This window comes from Staurois parvus, unplaced genomic scaffold, assembly GCF_062004578.1.
Source record: "Staurois parvus isolate SC_StPar_1 unplaced genomic scaffold, SC_StPar_1.0 ptg000385l, whole genome shotgun sequence".
NCBI lineage: Eukaryota > Metazoa > Chordata > Amphibia > Anura > Ranidae > Staurois > Staurois parvus.
The window spans coordinates 22991-44670 of record NW_028318181.1 but is presented as its reverse complement, the minus strand read 5'-3'; the positions used below and the strand labels follow the sequence as shown (position 1 = coordinate 44670).

General features: G+C 41.8%; 1 protein-coding gene across 1 annotated transcript in view; it reads right to left on the bottom strand.

Annotated features, from left to right (window-relative positions):
• The window catches only part of LOC149455881 (atos homolog protein A-like), a 49459-nt gene extending 28504 nt beyond the window's left edge, over window positions 1-20955 (bottom strand). Inside the window, exons 1-3 of the mRNA XM_089685753.1 lie at window positions 20770-20955; window positions 13610-13812; window positions 9885-10010 (exon numbers count right to left, since the gene is read on the bottom strand). Of these exons, the coding sequence (XP_089541879.1) occupies window positions 9885-10010; window positions 13610-13812; window positions 20770-20949 (509 nt within the window). The 5' untranslated portion in view covers window positions 20950-20955. The remainder of the gene's footprint in view (window positions 1-9884; window positions 10011-13609; window positions 13813-20769) is intronic.
• Window positions 20956-21680: the final 725 nt, after the last annotated feature.

Genomic DNA, 21680 nt, shown 5'->3' with positions numbered 1-21680 from the left:
ACATATTTGTTATAGGTACTTCTATAGCACTAACAATTTACTCAGTGCTTCACATATATATTATACATTCACATCACATACTGCCCTCAAGGAGTTTACAATCTAAGGTCCTTTAATCACATTCATACATACTAGAGACAATTTAGACAGGAGCCAATTACCCTACCAGCATGTCTTTGGAGAGTGGGAGGAAAAAACGGAGTACATGGAAGAACACCACACAAGCACAGGGAGAACATGCAAATGCCAGGCAAGTAGTGCCGTGATTGGGACTCGAACCAGCAATCCTAGTGCTGCTGCTAGGCAGAAGTGCTAACCACTTGGCTACAAGCTTACAGTGGAGCTCCTGTCTCCCCCCAAAAATTAAAAGTCACCAGCTACAAATACTGTAGCTGCTCTCCTTTAATATAAAGGACACTTCTCTGTTCAGGGATCCAGCGATGTCCTCACTAAAGCCAACTCTTAAATCGGCTTCAGGTGCAGGAGCCAGCAGGTTGGGCAGTCTTTCAGCTTCACAACCGGATTCCTACTGCGCATGCATGAGCTGCACTGTGTGACTGGTCCCGCAGTCTTCCTGTGCTCTCCAATGATCAGACTTCTGCTTACCCCCCCCCCCCCCCCCCCGCACAGCCTTTTACTGGATGGAAAGATCAGTGTACTGCTGTTTCTCATCCACTAGCTCTTATGCAGATCATAACAGAGGGATGTGATCAGTTTAAAATTCTCTCTTTTATATCTACACACAAATGTTTTGCCTTTCATTTCGATTTTAAATTGAAAGTAGGTTTACAATCACTTTATTGAGGAACTTAACTCTCTCAATCAACATTACTACTATTAGCAGCATAAGGATTACATATAGTCAAAACAGATATGAAAGCATATTACATTTACTTGTTTTAAACTTTTTTTTTTTTTTTTTAACATTTCTTCAGTAACTTCCTGGTTCCTATGTCTAGACAAATGCTATCATCCTCCCCAGGAGGAGTTTTCCTCAGTTAAGCACAACCTCTTGCCTACATGTCTGAGCTAATAGCCGATTGATTCCATGAAGTAAATGGTACATTAATCATCTGCCCTTACTTATGATGGCTGCGGCCAGAAATGCTAGGGGGTGTTTTTCAAAGTGATTTCTCAGTAAAGTAAACATGGAGGCATGGATGGATGGTGGTGTTTTTGGTTTGTGGTGCTCAGATGCAGTGTAGTTTTGCATTAAGTAGGGCATTTATTATTGGGGGTGGGAGGATTAGGCTGGGAAGTGATGCGGTGTAGGCTGGATGGTGCAAGGAGAAAATGTCTGCCAGCAAGAAATAAGGTGGTGTGTGCTGAGGGGGTGATATGAATGTGCTGTAAGTGTGGAGATATGGGTTGCACGGTCATCAGAACAGATGCATTCTGACCAAGAAGGGATGTGCACATGAGGAAGGGGGTCACTGAGGTTGCCAGGGAGAAAAGTGTGCACTGAGAGTAGGAGGGGTGAGGTGCACTAAGCAGGAAGGAGGCATGCTGTGAGCAGGAGTGTTTTACCTTGGGAGGGATATGCGCAAACTAGCTTGCCAGGGAAGAATGCATTTGCTGCAAGTTGGGCTCAGGGCACAGTGTAAGCATTTGAAGAGGAGTGCAGGCAAAGATCTGCTGGCTGGGGAAGGATGTACTGCGCACATGTAGGGTGGTGTCTGCTGTGAGGGGGGTGGAGAAAAATGCGTGTGCCATGACTGGCATTTTTGAGAAAAAAAAAACCAAACTACTTTTGACTTTCTGCTATTAAGCATGTCCAGTAAAAATAAATAAACTTTCATCATAAATTTAGGCCAAAATGTATTCTGCTACGTGTCTTTGCTAAAAAAAAAAAAAAATCCCAATACGTGTAAATTAATTGGTTTACGTGAAAGTTATAGCGTTTACAGGTGGCAGTATAGATACTGGATTTTCTTTATATTTACTAGTAATGGCAGTGATCAGCAACTTATAGTGGGATGGAATTCAGACACTGGGGGGGGGGGAACTGTCTGTGTCACGGATATCCCCAGTGACACCAATACAGTGACCAGTGCTAAACAAAAAAAAACCTGGCACTGGGCAGGAAGGGGTTAACATGAGGGGCGATCAAAGGGTTAACTGTATGCTGGGTGTGTTTTACTATGGGTCCGTGTGTTTGTGCTTCACTGTAAGCACACTGCTTTGCATGGCTGTGGTTTTCACAGCCATGCAAAGAAGTGTGCACGAGCTGACAGGGAGGAGAACTGCTCCGTTTACAAACAGTTCTCCCTGTCGGAGATGCTCGGTAATCACCGGGCACCGGCGAGTAATCACCGACAGCCGCAAATGGCGGCGCAGGTAGGGCGTGTACCCCCTACCCGGAAAAGCAAATTCACGTACAGTATCTCACAGAAGTGAGTGCACCCCTCACACTTTTGTAAATATTTTATTCTATCTTTTCATGTCACAACACTGAAGAAATGACACTTTGCTACAATACATTTGTGTACATTTTGTCCCCTCAAAATAACTCTACACACAGACATTAATGTTTAAAGCGCTGGCAACAAAAGTGAGTACACCCCTAAGTGAAAATGTCCAAATTGGGCCCAGTTAGCCATTTTCCCTCCCCGGTGTCATGTGACTCATTAGTGTTACAAGGTCTCAGGTGTGAATGGAGAGCAGGTGTGTTAAATTTGGGGTTATCGCTCTCACTCTCATACTGGTCACTGGAAGTTCAACATGGCACCTCATGGCAAAGAACTCTGAGGATCTGCAAAAAAGAATTGTTTGTTTCTCTACATAAAGATGGCCTAGGCTATAAGAAGATTGCCAAGACCCTGAAACTGAGCTGCAGCACTGTGGCCAAGACCATAGGTGGCTTAACAGGACAGATTCCACTCAGAACAGGCCTCGCCATGGTCGACCAAAGAAGTTGAGTGCACATGCTCAGCGTCATATCCAGAGGTTGTCTTTGGGAAATAGACGTATGAGTGCTGCCAGCATTGCTACAGAGGTTGAAGGGGAGGGGGGTCAGCCTATCAGTGCTCAGTCCATACGCCGTACACTGCATCACATTGGTCCACATGGCGGTCATCCCAGAAGGAAGCCTCTTCTAAAAGATGATGCACAAGAAAGCCTGCAGTTTGCAGAAGACGAGCAAAATGATCATCTTCAAACTGGAACCATGTCTGATGGTCTGATGACACCAAGATAAACTTATTTGGTTCAGATGGTGTCAAGCGTGTGTGGCGGCAACCAGGTGAGGAGTACAAAGACAAGTATGTCTTGCCTAGAGTCAACCATGGTGGTGGGATTGTCATGGTCTGGGGCTGCATGAGTGCTGCCGGCACTGTGGAGCTACAGTTCATGAGGGAACCATGAATGCTAACATGTACTGTGACATACTGAAGCAGAGCGTGATCCCCTCCCTTCGGAGACTGGGCCGCTGGGCAGTATTCAAACATAACGACCTCAAACGCACCTCCAAGACCACCACTGCCTTGCTAAAGAAGCTGAGGGTAAAGGTGATTGACTGGCCAAGCATGGTGAACTCCATGTCCAAGTGGGTTAAGGCAGTACTGGAAAATAATGGTGGCCACAAAAAATATTGACACTTTGGGCCCAATGTGGACATTTTCACTTAGGGGTGTACTCACTTTTGTTGCCAACGGTTTAGACATTAATGGCTGGGTGTTGAGTTATTTTGGAGGGGACAGCAAATTTACACTGTTATACAAGCTGTACACTCACTACTTACATTGTAGCAAACTGACATTTCATCAGTGTTGTCACAAGAAAAGATACAATAAAATATTTACAAAAATGTGAGGGGTGTACTCACTTCTGTGACATACTATCTATATATATATATATATATATATATATATATATATATATATATATATATAGTCAGGTCCATAAATATTGGGACATCTACACAATTCTAACATTTTTGGCTCTATACACCACCACAATGGATTTGAAATGAAACAAACAAGATGTGCTTTAACTGCAGACTGTCAGCTTTAATTTGAGGGTATTTACATCCAAATCAGGTGAACGGTGTAGGAATTACAACAGTTTGCATATGTGCCTCCCACTTCTTAAGGGACCAAAAGTAATGGGACAGAATAATAATCATAAATCAAACTTTCACTTTTTAATACTTGGTTGAAAATCCTTTGCAGTCAATTACAGCCTGAAGTCTGGAACGCATAGACATCACCAGACGCTGGGTTTCATCCCTGGTGATGCTCTGTCAGGCCTCTACTGCAACTGTCTTCAGTTCCTGCTTGTTCTTGGGGCATTTTCCCTTCAGTTTTGTTTTCAGCAAGTGAAATGCATGCTCAATCGGATTCAGGTCAGGTGATTGACTTGGCCATTGCATAACATTCCACTTCTTTCCCTTAAAAAACGCTTTGGTTGCTTTTGCAGTATGCTTTGGGTCATTGTCCATCTGCACTGTGAAGCGGCGTCCAATGAGTTCTGAAGCATTTGGCTGAATATGAGCAGATAATATTGCCCGAAACACTTCAGAATTCATCCTGCTGCTTTTGTCAGCAGTCACATCGTCAATAAATACAAGAGAACCAGTTCCATTGGCAGCCATACATGCCCACGCCATGACACTACCACCACCATGCTTCACTGATGAGGTGGTATGCTTAGGATCATGAGCAGTTCCTTTCCTTCTCCATACTCTTCTCTTCCCATCACTCTGGTACAAGTTGATCTTGGTCTCATCTGTCCATAGGATGTTGTTCCAGAACTGTGAAGGCTTTTTTAGATGTTGTTTGCAAGCTCTAATCTGGCCTTCCGGTTTTTGAGGCTCACCAATGGTTTACATCTTGTGGTGAACCCTCTGTATTCACTCTGGTGAAGTCTTCTCTTGATTGTTGACTTTGACACACATACACCTACCTCCTGGAGAGTGTTCTTGATCTGGCCAGCTGTTGTGAAGGGTGTTTTCTTCACCAGGGAAATAATTTTTCGGTAATCCACCACAGTTGTTTTCCGTGGTCTTCCGGGTCTTTTGGTGTTGCTGAGCTCACCGGTGCGTTCCTTCTTTTTAAGAATGTTCCAAACAGTTGTTTTGGCCATGCCTAATGTTTTTGCTATCTCTCTGATGGGTTTGTTTTGTTTTTTCAGCCTAACGATGGCTTGCTTCACTGATAGCGACAGCTCTTTGGATCTCATCTTGAGAGTTGACAGCAACAGATTCCAAATGCAAATAGTACACTTGAAATTAACTCTGGACCTTTTATCTGCTCATTGTAACTGGGATAATGAGAGAATAACACACACCTGGCCATGGAACAGCCGAGAAGCCAATTGTCCCATTACTTTTGGTCCCTTAAGAAGTGGGAGGCACATATGCAAACTGTTGTAATTCCTACACCGTTCACCTGATTTGGATGTAAATACCCTCAAATTAAAGCTGACAGTCTGCAGTTAAAGCACATCTTGTTAGTTTCATTTCAAATCCATTGTGGTGGTGTATAAAGCCCAAAAAGGTTAGAATTGTGTCGATGTCCCAATATTTATGGACCTGACTGTACATACACACACACGTGATTTTGCGCAGCCATGCCACCCTGTAGCAGTATATCTGCTATAGGGCGGTTGGGAAGCGGTTAACGTAAAACTAAAAAGGCAACACTTTTTTTATTTATTTTTTTTATTAGTTATGTGCAGAGTGGACATTGATTAAAACACCCATCAGGTGTTCCCCATTTGACCTGTTTACCATTACCATCAAAAGTGAAAGTAAAAGAAACCTCACATTTGGATTGTACTCGGAAAAGTAATAGATGGAAAATTTTCCAGTGGGGACACTAGTTCTGATGACCTGAAGGTCCCTAAATTTTGAAGATATTTTCTCACTTCCTGTTTTAGCTATGGGACAAGAAGTGAAGATAAAACTCCATGGGACACAGATGGTAAAAAAAAATAAACTGACGGGGTTATAACCCTCCCTAACTCTGTCCAAAATAAAAACAAAAAGTTTTGCCACTTAAAAAAAAAAAAAAGGGGAGAGTTGAGTGGGATGGGAGCACTGATAATGAGTCTGATAGCTATAGTGATATTTGCTTATAGTGATTGTGACCTGCTGAGGGGGACACAGATGTGCTGGAGGTCTGCTTGAGGGGGGGGGGGGGGGGGGAAAGAGTAGTGGTGGGGCACTTCTGTTGCAGAGATCTCCTGGAGGGGAAGCCACCACCACTGTATTGCTTCTGTTGAGCCATCTGATGGTGCAGAGCAATGGCTTACTTGGTGGTCCTCCATGCAAAGATCTTACAAACCCGTCCTATTACTTTCTTCATAAGGTTTCCTCCCATCACCCAGATGGCAAGCTGCATTGGCAGTAAATATCCAGTTTCTTCAGGAGTGAAGCCAAACTCATTACAGACAGCCTACGTAGCTGCAGAAACTGCAGATCTGTGGAGTAGACTTTGGAGGCAGCAACAAGTCACTGCTGCAGGTGTAGATGTACAGTAGTGCAGCAGGCACTGGTGGTGGTTGCAATCTTATCGATGTCAGGGTTGGGTTAGTCTACTGTGTCTTTCAACTATGCTACCTGGGAACCAGAAAGGTGCTAACACTGCTACCTTACATCATTACTGGCCAGATCAGGCTCACTTTGACAATTAAAAATAAAAAGAATTGAAGTGCGTGTTGCTATTAGCCAAATCATTTCTCTTTTAATTTACTGGATGTAGTTCTGGTAGGTTAAAATTACTAGTTTGGTGGAAGGGGATATAAAAGTTCCTCCTGTGTTTCCACAGTGAAGAAGAAAAGTACAAAGAATGTGAAGCAATGGTGTGCTTCCTGTCAAGCTTACTTCTGTTGGCAATTTGCGATTTATTTTTATTATATGAATATGGTTTCAAGTAATATTTTCCATTTTAGGTTTCAGTAGGTGAAAAAATAAAAAACAGGAAATGACAAAGAATCATGCACATATTGCAAAAGGTGTTTATGTTAGTTGGTGTGCACATCAAAGCTAAGAAAACCTTACATCAGCTGTTATGCAACATGAAAGAATCAACTATTTCCTGCCAACACAGCTTGCCATCTGGGTGATGGGAGGAAACCTTATGAAGAAAGTAATCAGATGGGTTTGTAAGATCTTTGCATGGAAGACCACCAAGTAAGCCAAGCAGGCCTATTTTGGAGGTGGAGCTTATCTTGTGCACATGGGGAAAAGTACTCTGATAAGAAGAGTAGCAAGTCTGTGTTCATGATCTTGTTGTGGATGTTCATATTCATCTTGGATTAAAAGCAGCTGTTTTTTTTTTTGTTTTTTATTTTTAAGTGACAATAAAAGGTTGGATTTACTGTTTGTTTTAAGGCCTATTTTATAAAAACTGGTACAAAACAAAAAACCATGCCTGTTGCTTATAGTAGCAAATAAACATTTCATTTGTTAGACTGCAGATCCCCTGTACAGAATATGGGTGTATGCAAATACGTTCTCATGTTTGTGTTTGCAAAGCCATATACATGAGTACAGCAATGCACAGCTATGCATTTCAATGGGCTGCCTAGGAGGAGGAAATGTGCTGGCAATTAAGTTTACTGGGTTCAAACACCCATGTGCAAAAGTTGTAAAATACTTTCAAAGTTTCTTATTAATGCATGAGTATACACACAAAAAAAAAAAATTAGCCAATAAGCTTAAAAAAAAAAAAAAAAAACACAACCCGGAACTATACTGTAGAACAATGGTATCCAAACTGCAGCCCAGGGGCCAGATGTGGCCCTTTGCCTGCCTTTATCTGGCCCTTGGGGCACTATTTCACGAACTGATGCAAATGGTAGGACACCATTGCCCCGACTGACACCATCAGTGGGGCACTATTCCTCCCATTCATACCAACAATGGGGCACTATTCCTCCCATTAAAACTAATGATGGGGCATTGTTGCTGGGGCATTTTCTACTCCCACTGGCAAAGTCCAGCCCCCTTGAAGCGTAAAGGACAGTAAACTGACGCTTAGGAGAGTGGCCCTCAACCTGTAGCCCTCGGAGCCCACTGATGTGGCCCTTGACCTCAAACTAGGGCAAAACACAGCAGCCTACCGGTCACATTCTGTTTTACACTTGGACAGGAGGGGCAACATACAGGAACAGATACTCTATTTTCTTCCTGCAACCTTTGAAATCTGGCTTCTCCTCCTATCCCTCCCACCAGCATTCAGCAGCTGTACGAGGAAAATGTTCATTATGCAATTTGAAATTATGAACTATTTATTTTCATCGTTGCCCGTGACTGTTTACTAAATCACTTAAGTGGCTCTCATTCCTCAAACAAAGGGCCATATCCAGCCCTCAGGCCGCAGCTTGGCAACCACTGCTCTAGACCAGGGGTCTCCAAATGGCAGCTTGAGGGCTGGAGGTGGCCCTTTGTTGGCTTTTATTCAGCCCTTGGGGCACTACTTTATCAACTACCACCAAAAAAGGGGCACAATTCCCACCAACGATGGTACACAATTCCCTCCAATGACATGAACGATGGAGCATAGTTCCTCCCAATGACACCAAGATTGGGACACAGTTCCTCTCACTGACACCAAAGATGGGTCATGTTTACTCCCACTGATGCTGGGACATTTGACTTTAGGAGGGCCTGACTGGCCATCGGGAGTAGAAAAAGACCGAAAACTGGCCCCTTTGCTTAGAAAGTTTGCAGACCCCTGCTGTAGAAGGAAAAGCCATACCATGTCTCTTCTGGGATAAAATAAAACTTTCCTGCCCGTTTCTGGTATACCTTGATACTGGAATGCATAAACTGCTGTGTGCATAAGCTAGAGTTATGTCATGTTGGCCCAGTCAATCAAGATAGTCAAAAATCCTGAACCCAGGAGATGACCAAGTGAAGATGTTGGCAATGGCAAGGCAAGTTCCGCTTTAAAGTAAATTTAAACCCCAACTCTATGACCTTTAATTTGCTAAAGCACTGTAATAAACAATTGTATGTTTTTGCCATAACATATGGTTACTACAGGCTTACTTCAGCCTCTCTTTCAGCCACTTCCTGCATATCACTGATCCGGTTTCTTGGTAGTTGCAAAAATGGACCATGCCTAGGCAAATCTGTGTTGGCACGGCTGATTATAGTTCAAGAGAAGCATCCAATCTCATTGCTAGGCAAACTTGCTTTTTTTTTTTTGTTTATTTTTTTACTCCAATAAGCAGCCGCCAGGTCATTCCCATCCTGTAGCTCACAAACAAAGGCGGGCCTATCTCTGCTTTTAGTCTCCACCACAGGCATGTGTCATCATGATGATAGAGGAGTACAACTGGGAGAGATATGTGACCCTATAACAGACGTTGAACAATGTTTTGTAGTTTTACATGCAAGATTCACCTGAAACTACAGAAATTGCATGTAGACAAAGTAATGCATGTATGCATACGAGCACTTTCTTAAAATGCATAAGAAATGTACATACAGTACCTCAAAAAAGGGGACCTTAGTACCCAATCTGTAGTGACAGAAACCTTTTACTTTGCAATGCCTGCTAAACTTAAAAAAAAAAAAAAAAAAAAAAAAAAAAAAAAAAAAAAAAAGGTATTGCTTCAGCAGAAATGGCAGTTAAACCATAACTCACATGCTGGCTTCTGCACATCATGCCATTTGTTAATGAAAGAAAAACTAATGCTTTTATATTTATGTGCATTGGGGACCGCCAGAATAAATAGCATCATCGGAATGAATGAAAATAGGTTTGTTCGCATAGTGTAAAATTTGTGCCTGCATTTGTAGCAAACTGGCTTCATGTGCATTCTTTCACTGCTCAGATTATGTGAATTATGGTAAACGGTACCATCAGTCTAAAAATCATTGGATAACAACTAGAGACTCTTGGGGGAAGGGGGGGAGAAGAGGATCAACTCACCTGTAAAGGATGTTACGTGGTACAGCCCCATGGGAGACACTCAACCAGGCGCTCAGCTGGGAAAAGAAAACATAGGAACGGACTGCTAGCAGCAGGGTCTTTTCTTCAATGAAACGATCTCCACTCCTAACATATAAAAACATTACACTTGGTGAAATATACTTCTAAAACTATAGTCTGTTTCTGTAATAGTGTAAAAATGGATTACGTTCTGCAGCTGGAGTAAAACAATTACAATGTACCATTACAAACACAAACATTTCAAGAAAAAAATATCATGGGGAACATTTTGTCCCCTTTCCCGGTGTATCCAATCCTATGACAGATAATAACACTGCATGTGACTTTAACCAGAAGCATACCACATGCTGGGAAATTCTGCAGGCTCTCAAAAAGAGAATGAGCACGTGTTGTACAAGGAAAGTAGCTGCTGTGATTAGTCTGGAAGTATCCGCTTTGCTGATCTGCAGTAAATCAAATTGGTCTTTTCTAGTGTATTTTGATGCAGCAATCTGTTTCTGCAAATGCATCAATGTGCACGACCTGAAATTTTCTTTTTTTTTTGATAAACAAGACAGCTCTATAAAAAGTTGATATATAAAAAAAGTGTGGATCAAATAAGAAAGGTAGGGATATTTACTGGTAATAAGTAGGGATGAGCTTAGGCATGTTCAGACAAATCCAAACTGCCCATACTGATTAAATGCATTAGGGTAGAGCCAGGCTTCATATATGTTGATCAGCAACATTCAGCGGCTGTGCGAGACACAGACAGGAGTGCTTGCTACTCGCTGATGTGGTCCACTGGGGGACATTTTGGATGCTTTGTTGTACAATTTAAATGGGAGTATATGAAGGGTCCATGCACACTGAGGTTAAAAACCCTCCAGTTCTATTGGCTGGAAAAAAAATAACTTCGTTTTTCTGCCAGAAAAATCCTCCCAAAAACGCAAACCAGAAGGGTTTTTTTTTTCTGTCCTCTAAAAACGCATAGCTTAAAATATGCCTCTAAATGTCTTGATGTACATTATGGTCACTGAGCTACTTCTACAGACAAAAATGCCTAACTCCTGTAGAAGCAGTGTTTTTTTTGAAGCCCAGTGTGCATGGACCCAAAATGGTTTAGGGTAGGGGTCTCCAAACTATGGCCCTGCAGCTGTTGAAATACCATAAGTCCCATCATGCCTCTGCAAGTCTTGCCTGTGGCTGTCAGTCTTGCAAGGCCTCATGGGACTTGCAGTTCAACACCTGGAGGGCCATGGTTTGGAGACCCCTGGTTTAGGCTTTTAATCCTACTGTATCACACTATGGATGTTTCTTACTAAAATTGCATGGTGCAAAATCTGGTGCAGCTCTGCATAGAAACCCATCAGCTTCCAGGTTTTTTTGTCAAAGCCTAACTGAACAAGCTTGAGTTGGAAGCCGACTGGCTACCATGCACAGCTGCACCAGATCGCTCCAGTTTTAGTAAATCTCCCCCTATGTATGGCCTCTCTTTGTAGGCTCTCTGGTGGAGAGAATACATGTAGACATTAGACTGCTCAGTGGGATCCTATAAGTGCAACTTCCATATTTGTGAAGGTGTGGCAATATTAGGGGAGTGCAGCAAGTGCTGCTTGATTTGGAGTGGAGTGACGAAAGAAGCTTTGCTACAATTGATTTTTCTTTTTTTTTTTTGGGGAAACTATCACTTTGTATCAGGTTCAGCTTATTCTGGGACACTGTTGGTTCTTGAGAGGGTATATGAAGTATATGTAAACTATTAGCACATATTTAGTTTAGAAAACTGTTAATGGCAATTTTATCTGTACGGTTAAAATTTTCAACTTTTCAGAAAATCCCACAATATCCCTGGTGAAACCGCTGTGAACTGCAAAACACGTCAGCATGTTATCAGTAGGACAGAACATTAACCATGTATCAGTATGGTCTTTTGAAAGTTGATGTGTATTGCATGTATTAGTGTTTACACAGCGGCCTTTCACCAGTAATTTCAATGGGATCCAATAAACATGGTTTTATTTAATTGTGTTGTGATTTAGTACACTACCTTTAACCCCTTTGCTGCCACAGACATTTTTGCATTTTTTGCACACATTTTAAAAGTTATTTCATACCTGAAGGATTACACAACTTCTCAAAAAAAAAAAAAAAAAAACTTAACTTTTTTTGTCATCACATGGGGACACAAGTCCCCATGTGATAAATTTGAAGTGACAGGTTCTCTTTAATGAGACATGCAGGGCCTAAAAGACCCTGCATGTCTCCTCTGGGAGCCACTTGATGTATAGTAATGGAAAGTGACAGCCATGGTGTCACAGAAAGAAGGGAAGGAGAGCGAACAACGTTTGTCCGCTCCGGTACCAGGGGCTATAGAAGCAATCAGGCATTAGAGCAGCTGCCCGACTGCTTCCACCTGACAGACAGGAGGAGTCTACCTATCAGTTTTAGAAAATTCCAGTGGCTTCAGCCACTGGATTGTGTATAAACACAATCCACAATGTATGATGTACAGACCTGGCGGCAAAGGTTAAGTCCCTTAGCATTGCAGGATTTTTTTCTTTTTTGTTCTCTTGATTTATCAGGATGTGGCACCATACGTCTACTCCCCAAGATGTGGCAAACTTGATTTTTGTATAAAACATCCAATTAAAAAAAAAAAAAAAAAAAAAAAAAAAAAAAGTTTCTTCATAAATTTTAGACCAAAATGTATTCTGCTATATGAAAAAAAATAAAAAATAAATATATATACTGGAATTTTTATACTAGTAATGATTGTGATCAGTGACTTATAGTGGGATGTCCAGCGTCGATCTGACACTAACAATGAGTGGGAGCTGACTGACTAGGACACCAATACAGTGATCACTGATAATACTGCACACTGTCACTGTACTGATGACACTGGCTAGGAAAGGGGTTAACATGTTGGGTAATCAAAGTGTTAAATGTGTGCCTAGCAATGTGCGCTTTTTACTGAATACCGCTGTTTCTTCTCCCTGCTTTCGCAGGGAGAAGAAACAAAAAATTGTTCCCTTTGATCATCAACACAGGGTTCTGGGCTGTGATTGGATAGAACTGATCAGCAGGTCCTGCCAATGAATCATTGGTCAGGACTTGCTGGCTAACTCCCGCTGTGTACAATCAGCCCAGCCCCATACAGTTACATCAGTGTACTTGTAGGGGCCACCTGTCTGCAGTACATTAGATTATATATAAATAAAAAAAAGGACATACATGCACTTGTGCTGTATTTAACTAGACTATTTGTTCCGGTTTATTTATACTGTACATCTGAGTTGTGATATTACTTTTTTTTTCTTGTGTTTAAATTAGCTTTAACGTGTTGTGTGCAAGTAAAAAAAATAAATCTAAAAACACTACAAAACATTATCCACTGTTAAATATAATTTGTGTTTATGTAATCACACCCTAGTCACCTGATTTACTATGGGACTGAATCTTAATTGGTTACATGTTACACAACTCTGTTAGAACCTGAGACATTTAGACAAAAAGGATGCACCAATGGCTTTTTGGGGAACAGAAAAGCAAACTGCCGTGACCAAAAAGAGTATTTATGAAAATAAATTCTTACTTTCTGCATTTGCAGACCTGTGGCAGTACTTGGCACAAGAACAATTCAATACACAGAAACAAAGAAGTCAGGGCAAACTTGCAAACCGTTTACGATAACAAAGACTGTAAAGGAAAAGGAAACGCACTGTCTAGGAACTGGCTCCAGGGTCCACCTCTCCAGCAAGAGGGCATCTTGTTTCATCGCAGGATCATTTAAAACATTCCCTTCTGTGCCTGAACCTTCATCGCTATAGCAACAGTCTGGTAGCAGCATCACCTCCACCATGATGGGAATATCATTTCTCCACAGCAGGGTGACCTCAGACCTAGTTTTTCTAGCTTGACGACACTACAGGAGAGAAAAATAAAGTGTTAGCACAAGCACTAAAATGGTTTAAAAGCTCAACTCTGGGGAAAGTACAAAATATTTCCTTGCACCGAGTCTGCCTTTACACTGCAAGGATTAAAGGCTCATTTATGTCTTGGGAACAAGAAAAGCAGTTTTACTTTCTCAATCCTCTGCTCCCCTGGAAGATGGTGCCCCCCTAAACTCCATCAGTATCCTTAAGTCCAATGCAGCAGTATGGGCCCTACATTTGCCTTAAATGACATCAGAAGGCACCCAAGCATATAGGAAGAAGAGGCTACAGGGACTGGTCTTGCAGCATGGGAGGATGGAGTGCGTATATTGCTTTTCCTGGTCCCTAGACCTAAGCAAGCATTTAACCTTTGCAGTGCGAAGGCAGCCTCATTTAAAAAAGGTAACATTTTTACTTTCCCCAGATGTCAAGCCTTAAAACACTTTACATTCAGTTACAAGGATTTCAGTGCTAACAGCAACCTGCAGTATAATGATCATTTCTGGAACAAATTAAACTCAATAAAAAGGACCAGTTGATGTGAGGCAAAGGATCAAAGGTTCCCAGTCCGATGGCTGCTGCTTCTCAGCTTCCTGACCTCACACAGTACCCCATCTGCTGTGCTTGAGGCAGCAGCTGTCAAACCTCAGGTGACCTTTCCCCGTACACTCCAGCCAAAGCAAATAAAACGAAAGGAGTAAAATATAATTTCATAGATCAATCTGCAGCATAAACCCAGTCATGACTTCACAGAAAAGGTGTGTGTGTGTAGTATAATATATAGAAGAGAATCCCCCTTAAAAATAATCACATTTTGTTGGCTTTGCAGCCTGAAATAAAGACACACAATTTTTGTTTTTCCCAGCTGTATTTGATATAACACCAACATGTCAAAAAAAATAAAAAAATAAAAAAGCAGAATCACTGATTTAGAAAAAAGGATCATTATTATACAGGATTTATGGCACCAAACGTTTGCGCAGCGCTTTACAATATAACGGAAGACAATACAGCAACAATACAGATCATCCCCTTTTATCAGTATTTTGTTGAATCACCTCTTGCTTTACTGACAGCCTTTAGGCAGTTTGGTAAGTCTCTACTAACTTTGCAATATTTTCCCACTTTTCTTTGCAGAACTGCTAAAGTTAAGTTAAATTTGATGGACTGAAGTCTTCAAGTCATTCCACAGATTTTCAATGGTGTTTAAGTCTGGGCTTTGACTAGGCCATGCATGGACATTCACCTTCAACCACTGTGGTCATTTTTGCTGTGTGCTTTTGGTCACTCATGTTGGAAGGTAAGCCTTCCCATTGACAACTTTCTGGCAGGGCAGCAGATTTTCCTCACGAATGTGATGGTATTTTGCCCCATACATTTTTCCTTCTATCCTGACGAGTGCTGCAGTACCTGCTGCAGAGAAACCCCCCATAACAGGTTATTACCACCTCCATACTTTATTGTAAGAATGGCATTATTTGGATGGTGAGCTGTACACTGTGTACACAATTAGGCAAGTTGTTCAATAATGAAATGAATCCTCAAAAATACAACTACAGTGCTCTCAGTCAAGCCAAAATGTTTATAAAACACAAATCTGAATATTTAAGAAAAGTAAAAGTGAGGTTTTGGCTTTCTTAGGAAAATATTTTGTGTACAGAATTATTGGGCAACTATTTGTGTGCAGAATTATTATGCAACTAAATTAAAAAAGAAAAATTCTTCTCACTTTAACAGATGAAAATAAACAAGCGAGAGAATAATAAAACAACTCAAGATTTACAAATAAACCTGACATTTAACCCCCCCCCCCCTAAAAAATGTATCAGTGACCAATATAGCCACCCTTCTTTTCAAGAACAGCCATAAGCCTTCCATTCATGGAGTCTGTCAGTTTCTTGAACTGTTGACAATCGACTTTCTGCAGCAGCAACCACAGCCTCCCAGAAACTGTTCAGAGAGGTGTACAATTTTCCTTCACTGTAAAGTCTCCCATTTAAGAAGGGCCCACAAGTTCTCAATAAGGTTTAGGTCAGGTGAGGGGGCCACGTCATTCTTTCATCTTTACTAGCTGGCCATGCAGTGGAGTACTTTGATGCATGTGATGGACAATTGTCCTACAGAAATATCATGGTCTTCATGAAAGATGCAGACTTTTCTGTACCACTGCTTGAAGAAAGTGTCTTCTAAAAACTGGCAGTAGGTTTGGGAGTCGATTTTGAGTCCATCTTCAACCCAAAAAACGTCCAACTAGCTCATCTTTAATACCAGGCCACAGAAGTACCCCCATCTCCACCATGCTGGCGTTTGAGTCAAAATGGAGTTCTGTGCCCTTTAATGATCCAGCCACGGGCCCATCCATCTGGTCCATCAGTCACTCTCACCTCGTCCGTCCATAGAAAGAAAAAAAAAAAAAAAAAGAAGTATTGTTTTTAAGATGTTTTTTGGCATGTCTGAGCACTGAACACCTTCAATTTCTGGGCAGTCCAGGCAGGTTGCAGTTCTGGAATATGACAACACTGGAGGATAATGGGTTCCTGGTAGTTTCAAGTTTGATTCTTCTCAAATCTTTCACAGTTAATTTGCATCTTTCTCAACATGTTTCCTACAACCCTGTTGACTATTTGCAACAAAACGTTTGAGGGTTCTGTGATCACACCCAATGTCTTAGTGATTGTGCTGCATCCCTCTGAAAGACTCTAAAATTTTTGACTTTTCACAGTCGGTTAAAAATCTTTGGCCCATTTCTGCCAGAAAAAAAAAAAAAAAAAAGCTGCCTACCAATTACGCACACCTTGATATAGGGTGTTGATCTCCTTAGGCCACACTCACCCTCATTACACATCTGATATGCTTAAATCCAACAAGCATTCAAGTTTATATAGCTTGGAGTTGGTCAAAACACTCGCTTGCACAATAATTGTGCACGGTGTATTGGATTTCCAGACATGGTTTAGTGTGGAGGCCAAATAATTAAATTTTAGTATAGTTGGACCAGAACACCTTGATCAATGTGACCTCAGAATCTACAAAGTGCATTTTGACAAAGCTCAGTCGTGACTGCATGTTGCCTTTCTTGAGAAGGGGCTTTTTGCTACCCTCCGATACAAGCCACATTTGTCGAGAATTGGAGATATTGTTGTCACATGCACACAATGACCACTCTTTTCTCAAATTCCTGCAACTACTTCAGAATTGCTGTAGGCCTCTTGGTAGCCTCTCTGACCAGTTTCCTCCTGGCTCTTTCATCCAGTTTGGAGTGATGCCCTGATCCAGGGAGGGCCTGTGTTGTACCAAATACCTTCCACTTCTTAATAGACTTCACTGTGCTTCTAGGCCATGATAAAGCCTTTGAAAGGTTTTTGACTCTATCTCCTGACTTGTGCCAGTCCACAACTTTATCCTAGAGATCTTTTAACAGTGCTTGGCAACCCATAGCTGATGGTTTGCTTTTGTTGCACTATCAGGTACTGAAACGCTCCAGGAAAGCCATTTTTATGTTGAGCTAATGAAAATGACCACAGCTGATCACAGTTGATTGTCAAATGGCTTTGTGTGCCATTGAGAAGGTGATTAGCTACACCTGGCTGAATTCACAAGTCATTTTTAAGAGGGAGTGATCCTTTTTTCCCAACTCAGTGATTCTGTTTTTGATTTTTTGTTTTCTTACGTGTGTGTTGTAGCAATCGTGCACACCGAGATGGACGAGGTCATCCATCTTGTTAAGAATCTTCCATTTTGTATCATCTCTCTCCCAAATCAGGCTTCCTCCTCCAATTTCCCCCCTCCCTCAGTAATGTGGTCTGTGTGTGTTTGCGGAGTTCAAAAGGCAACAGGCCCCAGTGGGACAGCTCCAGGGCTGTAAATCCCACACTAGCTAAGTGCCCCTCTGTCTGCAAGACCCTTGCTGGAGAAGGGGTCATCAAGCCATAAACCAGCCCTCACAGAGCTTCAAAAGACATTCCAGGTGGTCATAAAAACAGACTTACATTTTAAAACCCAGGTTTTCCAAATAATTTTATATCTCCAAATAGGAAATAATTACGCAAACATGGAACACATATTCGGATGGCTCACTGTAAGACAAGTCGCCGGGTATATTACACCCCCTGACATTCACAGGAGAGCAGAAAACTTTATCTCCTTAACCATTCAAGCAGATATTTCATATCTAACCATTCAGCAGATGATTCTGGGTATTAATCTACCCGTGGATAGAATGTTATATGTACCGAGGAAAAGTTATTGGCCATAGTATAATTTGGGAAGGCTTTGGTCAAAGCTTGAGCTCCCCGCCTACACAACCCCCTCCCCAAATGAGGCGATTGGTTCTCTGAGTCAGGGAGACACCCTGTGGAGTTTCTAGAAAAGCTAAGCTAAGTTGAGCTAGTTGAAGAATTCTCCCTTTTTAACATCGGAACCAACTTTGGGAGAAAACGCCCTTTTGCTCAGAAAACGTGAAAGCTGCTTAACCCAAGGCTTTTGGCAAGTACTTTATCTAAATTCCTGTTATCTCTTTGCTGTGCTATTGCTTTCTGTATATATATATATATATATATATATATATATATATATATATATATATATATAGGCTACATCTTTTTCTGTAAACATTTTTATTGCACCCTTTTGACCTTTTAGTAATTAATCTTACTTTCTGAAAGTGTTGAACTGTTTCTAAAGCTCTTTAATGCAAACTCAGAACCCCTGCCTCTGAAAAGCGCTACTGTGTGTTTTAAACTTCGGTATATCGTTGCCTGCGGTGATAGTGGTATACCGACGAATATTCAAACATCAGTGTTATTGCTGTGTTTCCTCTTTCACTGTACAAAAAGAAAAAAAAAAAAAAAAAAAAAAAAGGAAGGAGGTGGTGGCAGTCTAAAGGGTTAATTGCGTAATTAACCTGACCCAGTAACAATCACTCAGGCTGCAGGTACATAGATTGTGGTCCATTAGCTGAAAAATCGTTGTGCAGGGTGCAGCTGGCCTTGGCATTCTTACGCACGTGGCAGCGCGGTTTTAGATTGGCTAGTCCTTCGGTCACGAGTTTGGTGAGAAGGGCTGGGATCTGATGCCGCGATCGTCACGTGTGTGTGTATATCTCTATATCAGGGCTTGACAAATCCCAGAAGACAGATCATTATGGGGACTAGATATTGCGCCATGGTGCCTGGGTTCACAAACTGCCTCCCACTGACTTCATGTAGGATTGCTATTGACAGACGTTTTTGCATTGAACATTCTGCATGCCACTCTACCCCATCATCAGGGGAGGACTGACCATTTGGAAACTCGGGCACTGCCCGAGGGCCCGGGGTCAGTAGGGGGGCCCATGAGATGCCCCTGGTACCTTTTTCATAGGCTTTTTTGCTTTTGGGCAAGGACACAGGGGTCCCATGATCCCCTATTGCCCGGGGGCCCCATGAGTTGTCAGTCCGCCCCTGCCCATCACTTGAGAGTCTTTGCACCGCTACAAACTTACACAGGGTCCTTTTTGTAATGGCACTCAAAGCACAATGCATGTGGATCGCATCTGTGTGAACCACCTCAATAGGAACACATAATATCTACCCTGTCATGTGAAACAGTTTGTAAAAGCATCCAGAATCACATGTGTGAACCAGGGTGGCTCCATTCACACCCGGACGTTTTGGGAATGCAGAATAACTGTGAACACAAAAAGGCAGGTTTTCAATGGCACCTAAAACGTGGTGTGCTTTTGCTGTGACTGTCATATCGCGTGAAGCTTGTCGCCCAAATGTTGCCTTGCCCTGGGCACTGACCCATAACCCAAAGCTCACTGTCCCATCTCCACACAGGAACTCTGGAGCTCAGTCACAGTGACCATCAGGTTCTTGGTCACCTCTTTTCCTTCTCCCCTTACTCACTTTGGCTGGGCAACCAACTCTTGGGAGAGTCCTGGTTGTGCCAAACGTATTCCATTTGAGGCCACTGTGCTCTTGGGAAACTTCAATGCAGCAGAAGTTTTTTTTTTGTAGCCTTCCCCAGATCATTGTCTTGCAATAATCCTGTTTCTGAGCTCTGCAGGCAGTTCCTTGGACCTCGTGGCTTTGGTCTGATACAGTAATTGTCAGCTGCGAGCCTTTTTTATAGAGAGGTGTGCATCTTTCCAAATCATGTCCAATCAATGTAATTTGCCACAGGTGGACTCCAATGAAAGTGTAGAAAAATCCCAGACATGATCAAGAGCAATGGGAGGCACCTGAGCTAAAATTTAATCTGCTGTTGCAAAGTGTCTGAATACTTGTGCCAATGTGATATTTCAGTTTTTATTTTTAATAAATTCACTGACATTTCAAAAAATGCGTTTTCACTTTGTCATTATGGGGTACTGAGCATAGATTAAGGAGAAGAAAAAAAGGATATAAAAAAGATATCCAAAGCCTTGAATAAGCCAGTCAGTACTGTTCAATCACTTACTAAGAAGTAGAAAATTCAGGGATCTCTTGGTACCTAGCCAAGGTAAGGTAGACCAAGAAAGACTGCAGCCTCAACTGCCAGAATTGTTCGGGATACAAAAAAAACCCCACAGGTAACCTCTGCCACTTTGGCAGACGGCTTGTAAAGTTTCAACGAACTGTGAGGGAGCTGGTGAGCACTCTTAGTTCATTAATCTTCTTGGACGTCAGTAACTCCCTGCCCATACAGGAGGTACGGAGGCAAAAAAAAGAGTAAGGAGTCTGCAGGAGCTTGACTGTGCACCCACAAATACTTTACAGGCTCCTAAGAAAACAAATAAGAAAATAAATGCACTTTACCTACAAAATATGTGTATTTGGTATTTTTTAAAACCTTTAACAGAAATGCATTGTAATCAGGCCTTATTATTTATATTTAGATTCTCCTAATAAGACCTAGTCATTAGGCCTTCTTGAAAAATTCACACGCTCAATTGTAAGTGCTGGCGTTAGGGTAAATGGACTCACCTGGGCCAACTTATCACTGCATTCATGCTTGTTGGGTCCAGGCTGACTAGAATGTGCTGGAGGGCAGTGGAGACCTTCTGTTCTGCCTTTTACCGAATGTTCAGGTGTGCGCCCTTCTGTAACCAGTAGAGCCAGGTATACCAGGAAGTCCTCCGCCTCATACTCAAAGAATTCATCCATAGAATCTAGGAAAAAGCAGATGGCATACAAAATCAGTCAGGAGAGCATGTCTAATCCACAGAAACCTCACTGCTAAAGTCACCAAGCTGAGCTATCCAATTGAAAAATTACCATGACGCGCAAAAACCTTTCCACTGCCAGAAAGTCTGCAATATGTTCCTGGCATCAGTGATGTGTTAAAAACGGTTGGAACATCTGGTTTTATTTTATCTACACAAACAAAAAATAAGCACCAGAATGTTACTCTTTAATACAGGTTTAGTATTGTAATAAAATAAACTTGAGAAACAATAACAACCAGTAAAGGGATCACATTCCTCATTTCATGGGCATGAGAATGGGCCAGAAACGTGGGTATGATAAAGGGTGAATCAGGGTCACTCCTGCACACTGATCTAGCAGACATGTGGGAGAGCGGTCTGCCTGGAGCAGATAAGAAGGAACCACTGAGTCTGCAATAATTGCTGGGCAGACCCAGACACCACATAATTATTGCTGTGTAGGTAACAAATTCCAACAAAGCATCATGTCAACTTACTTTATTTTTATTATTTAACACACTTTAAAGGATACAAGCTCACAAGATCACCGTTAGAAGGCTTTTTACTAGACTTTCTGAAAGTAAAAGCCTGAAGAAAGGCACAGAGGGTGTATTATGTAGCACCGCCACCCAGCTATAGTAAAATATTAGGATTAAAGTTTCTGTGGTCAAACTTTAGCATTCTGTATTC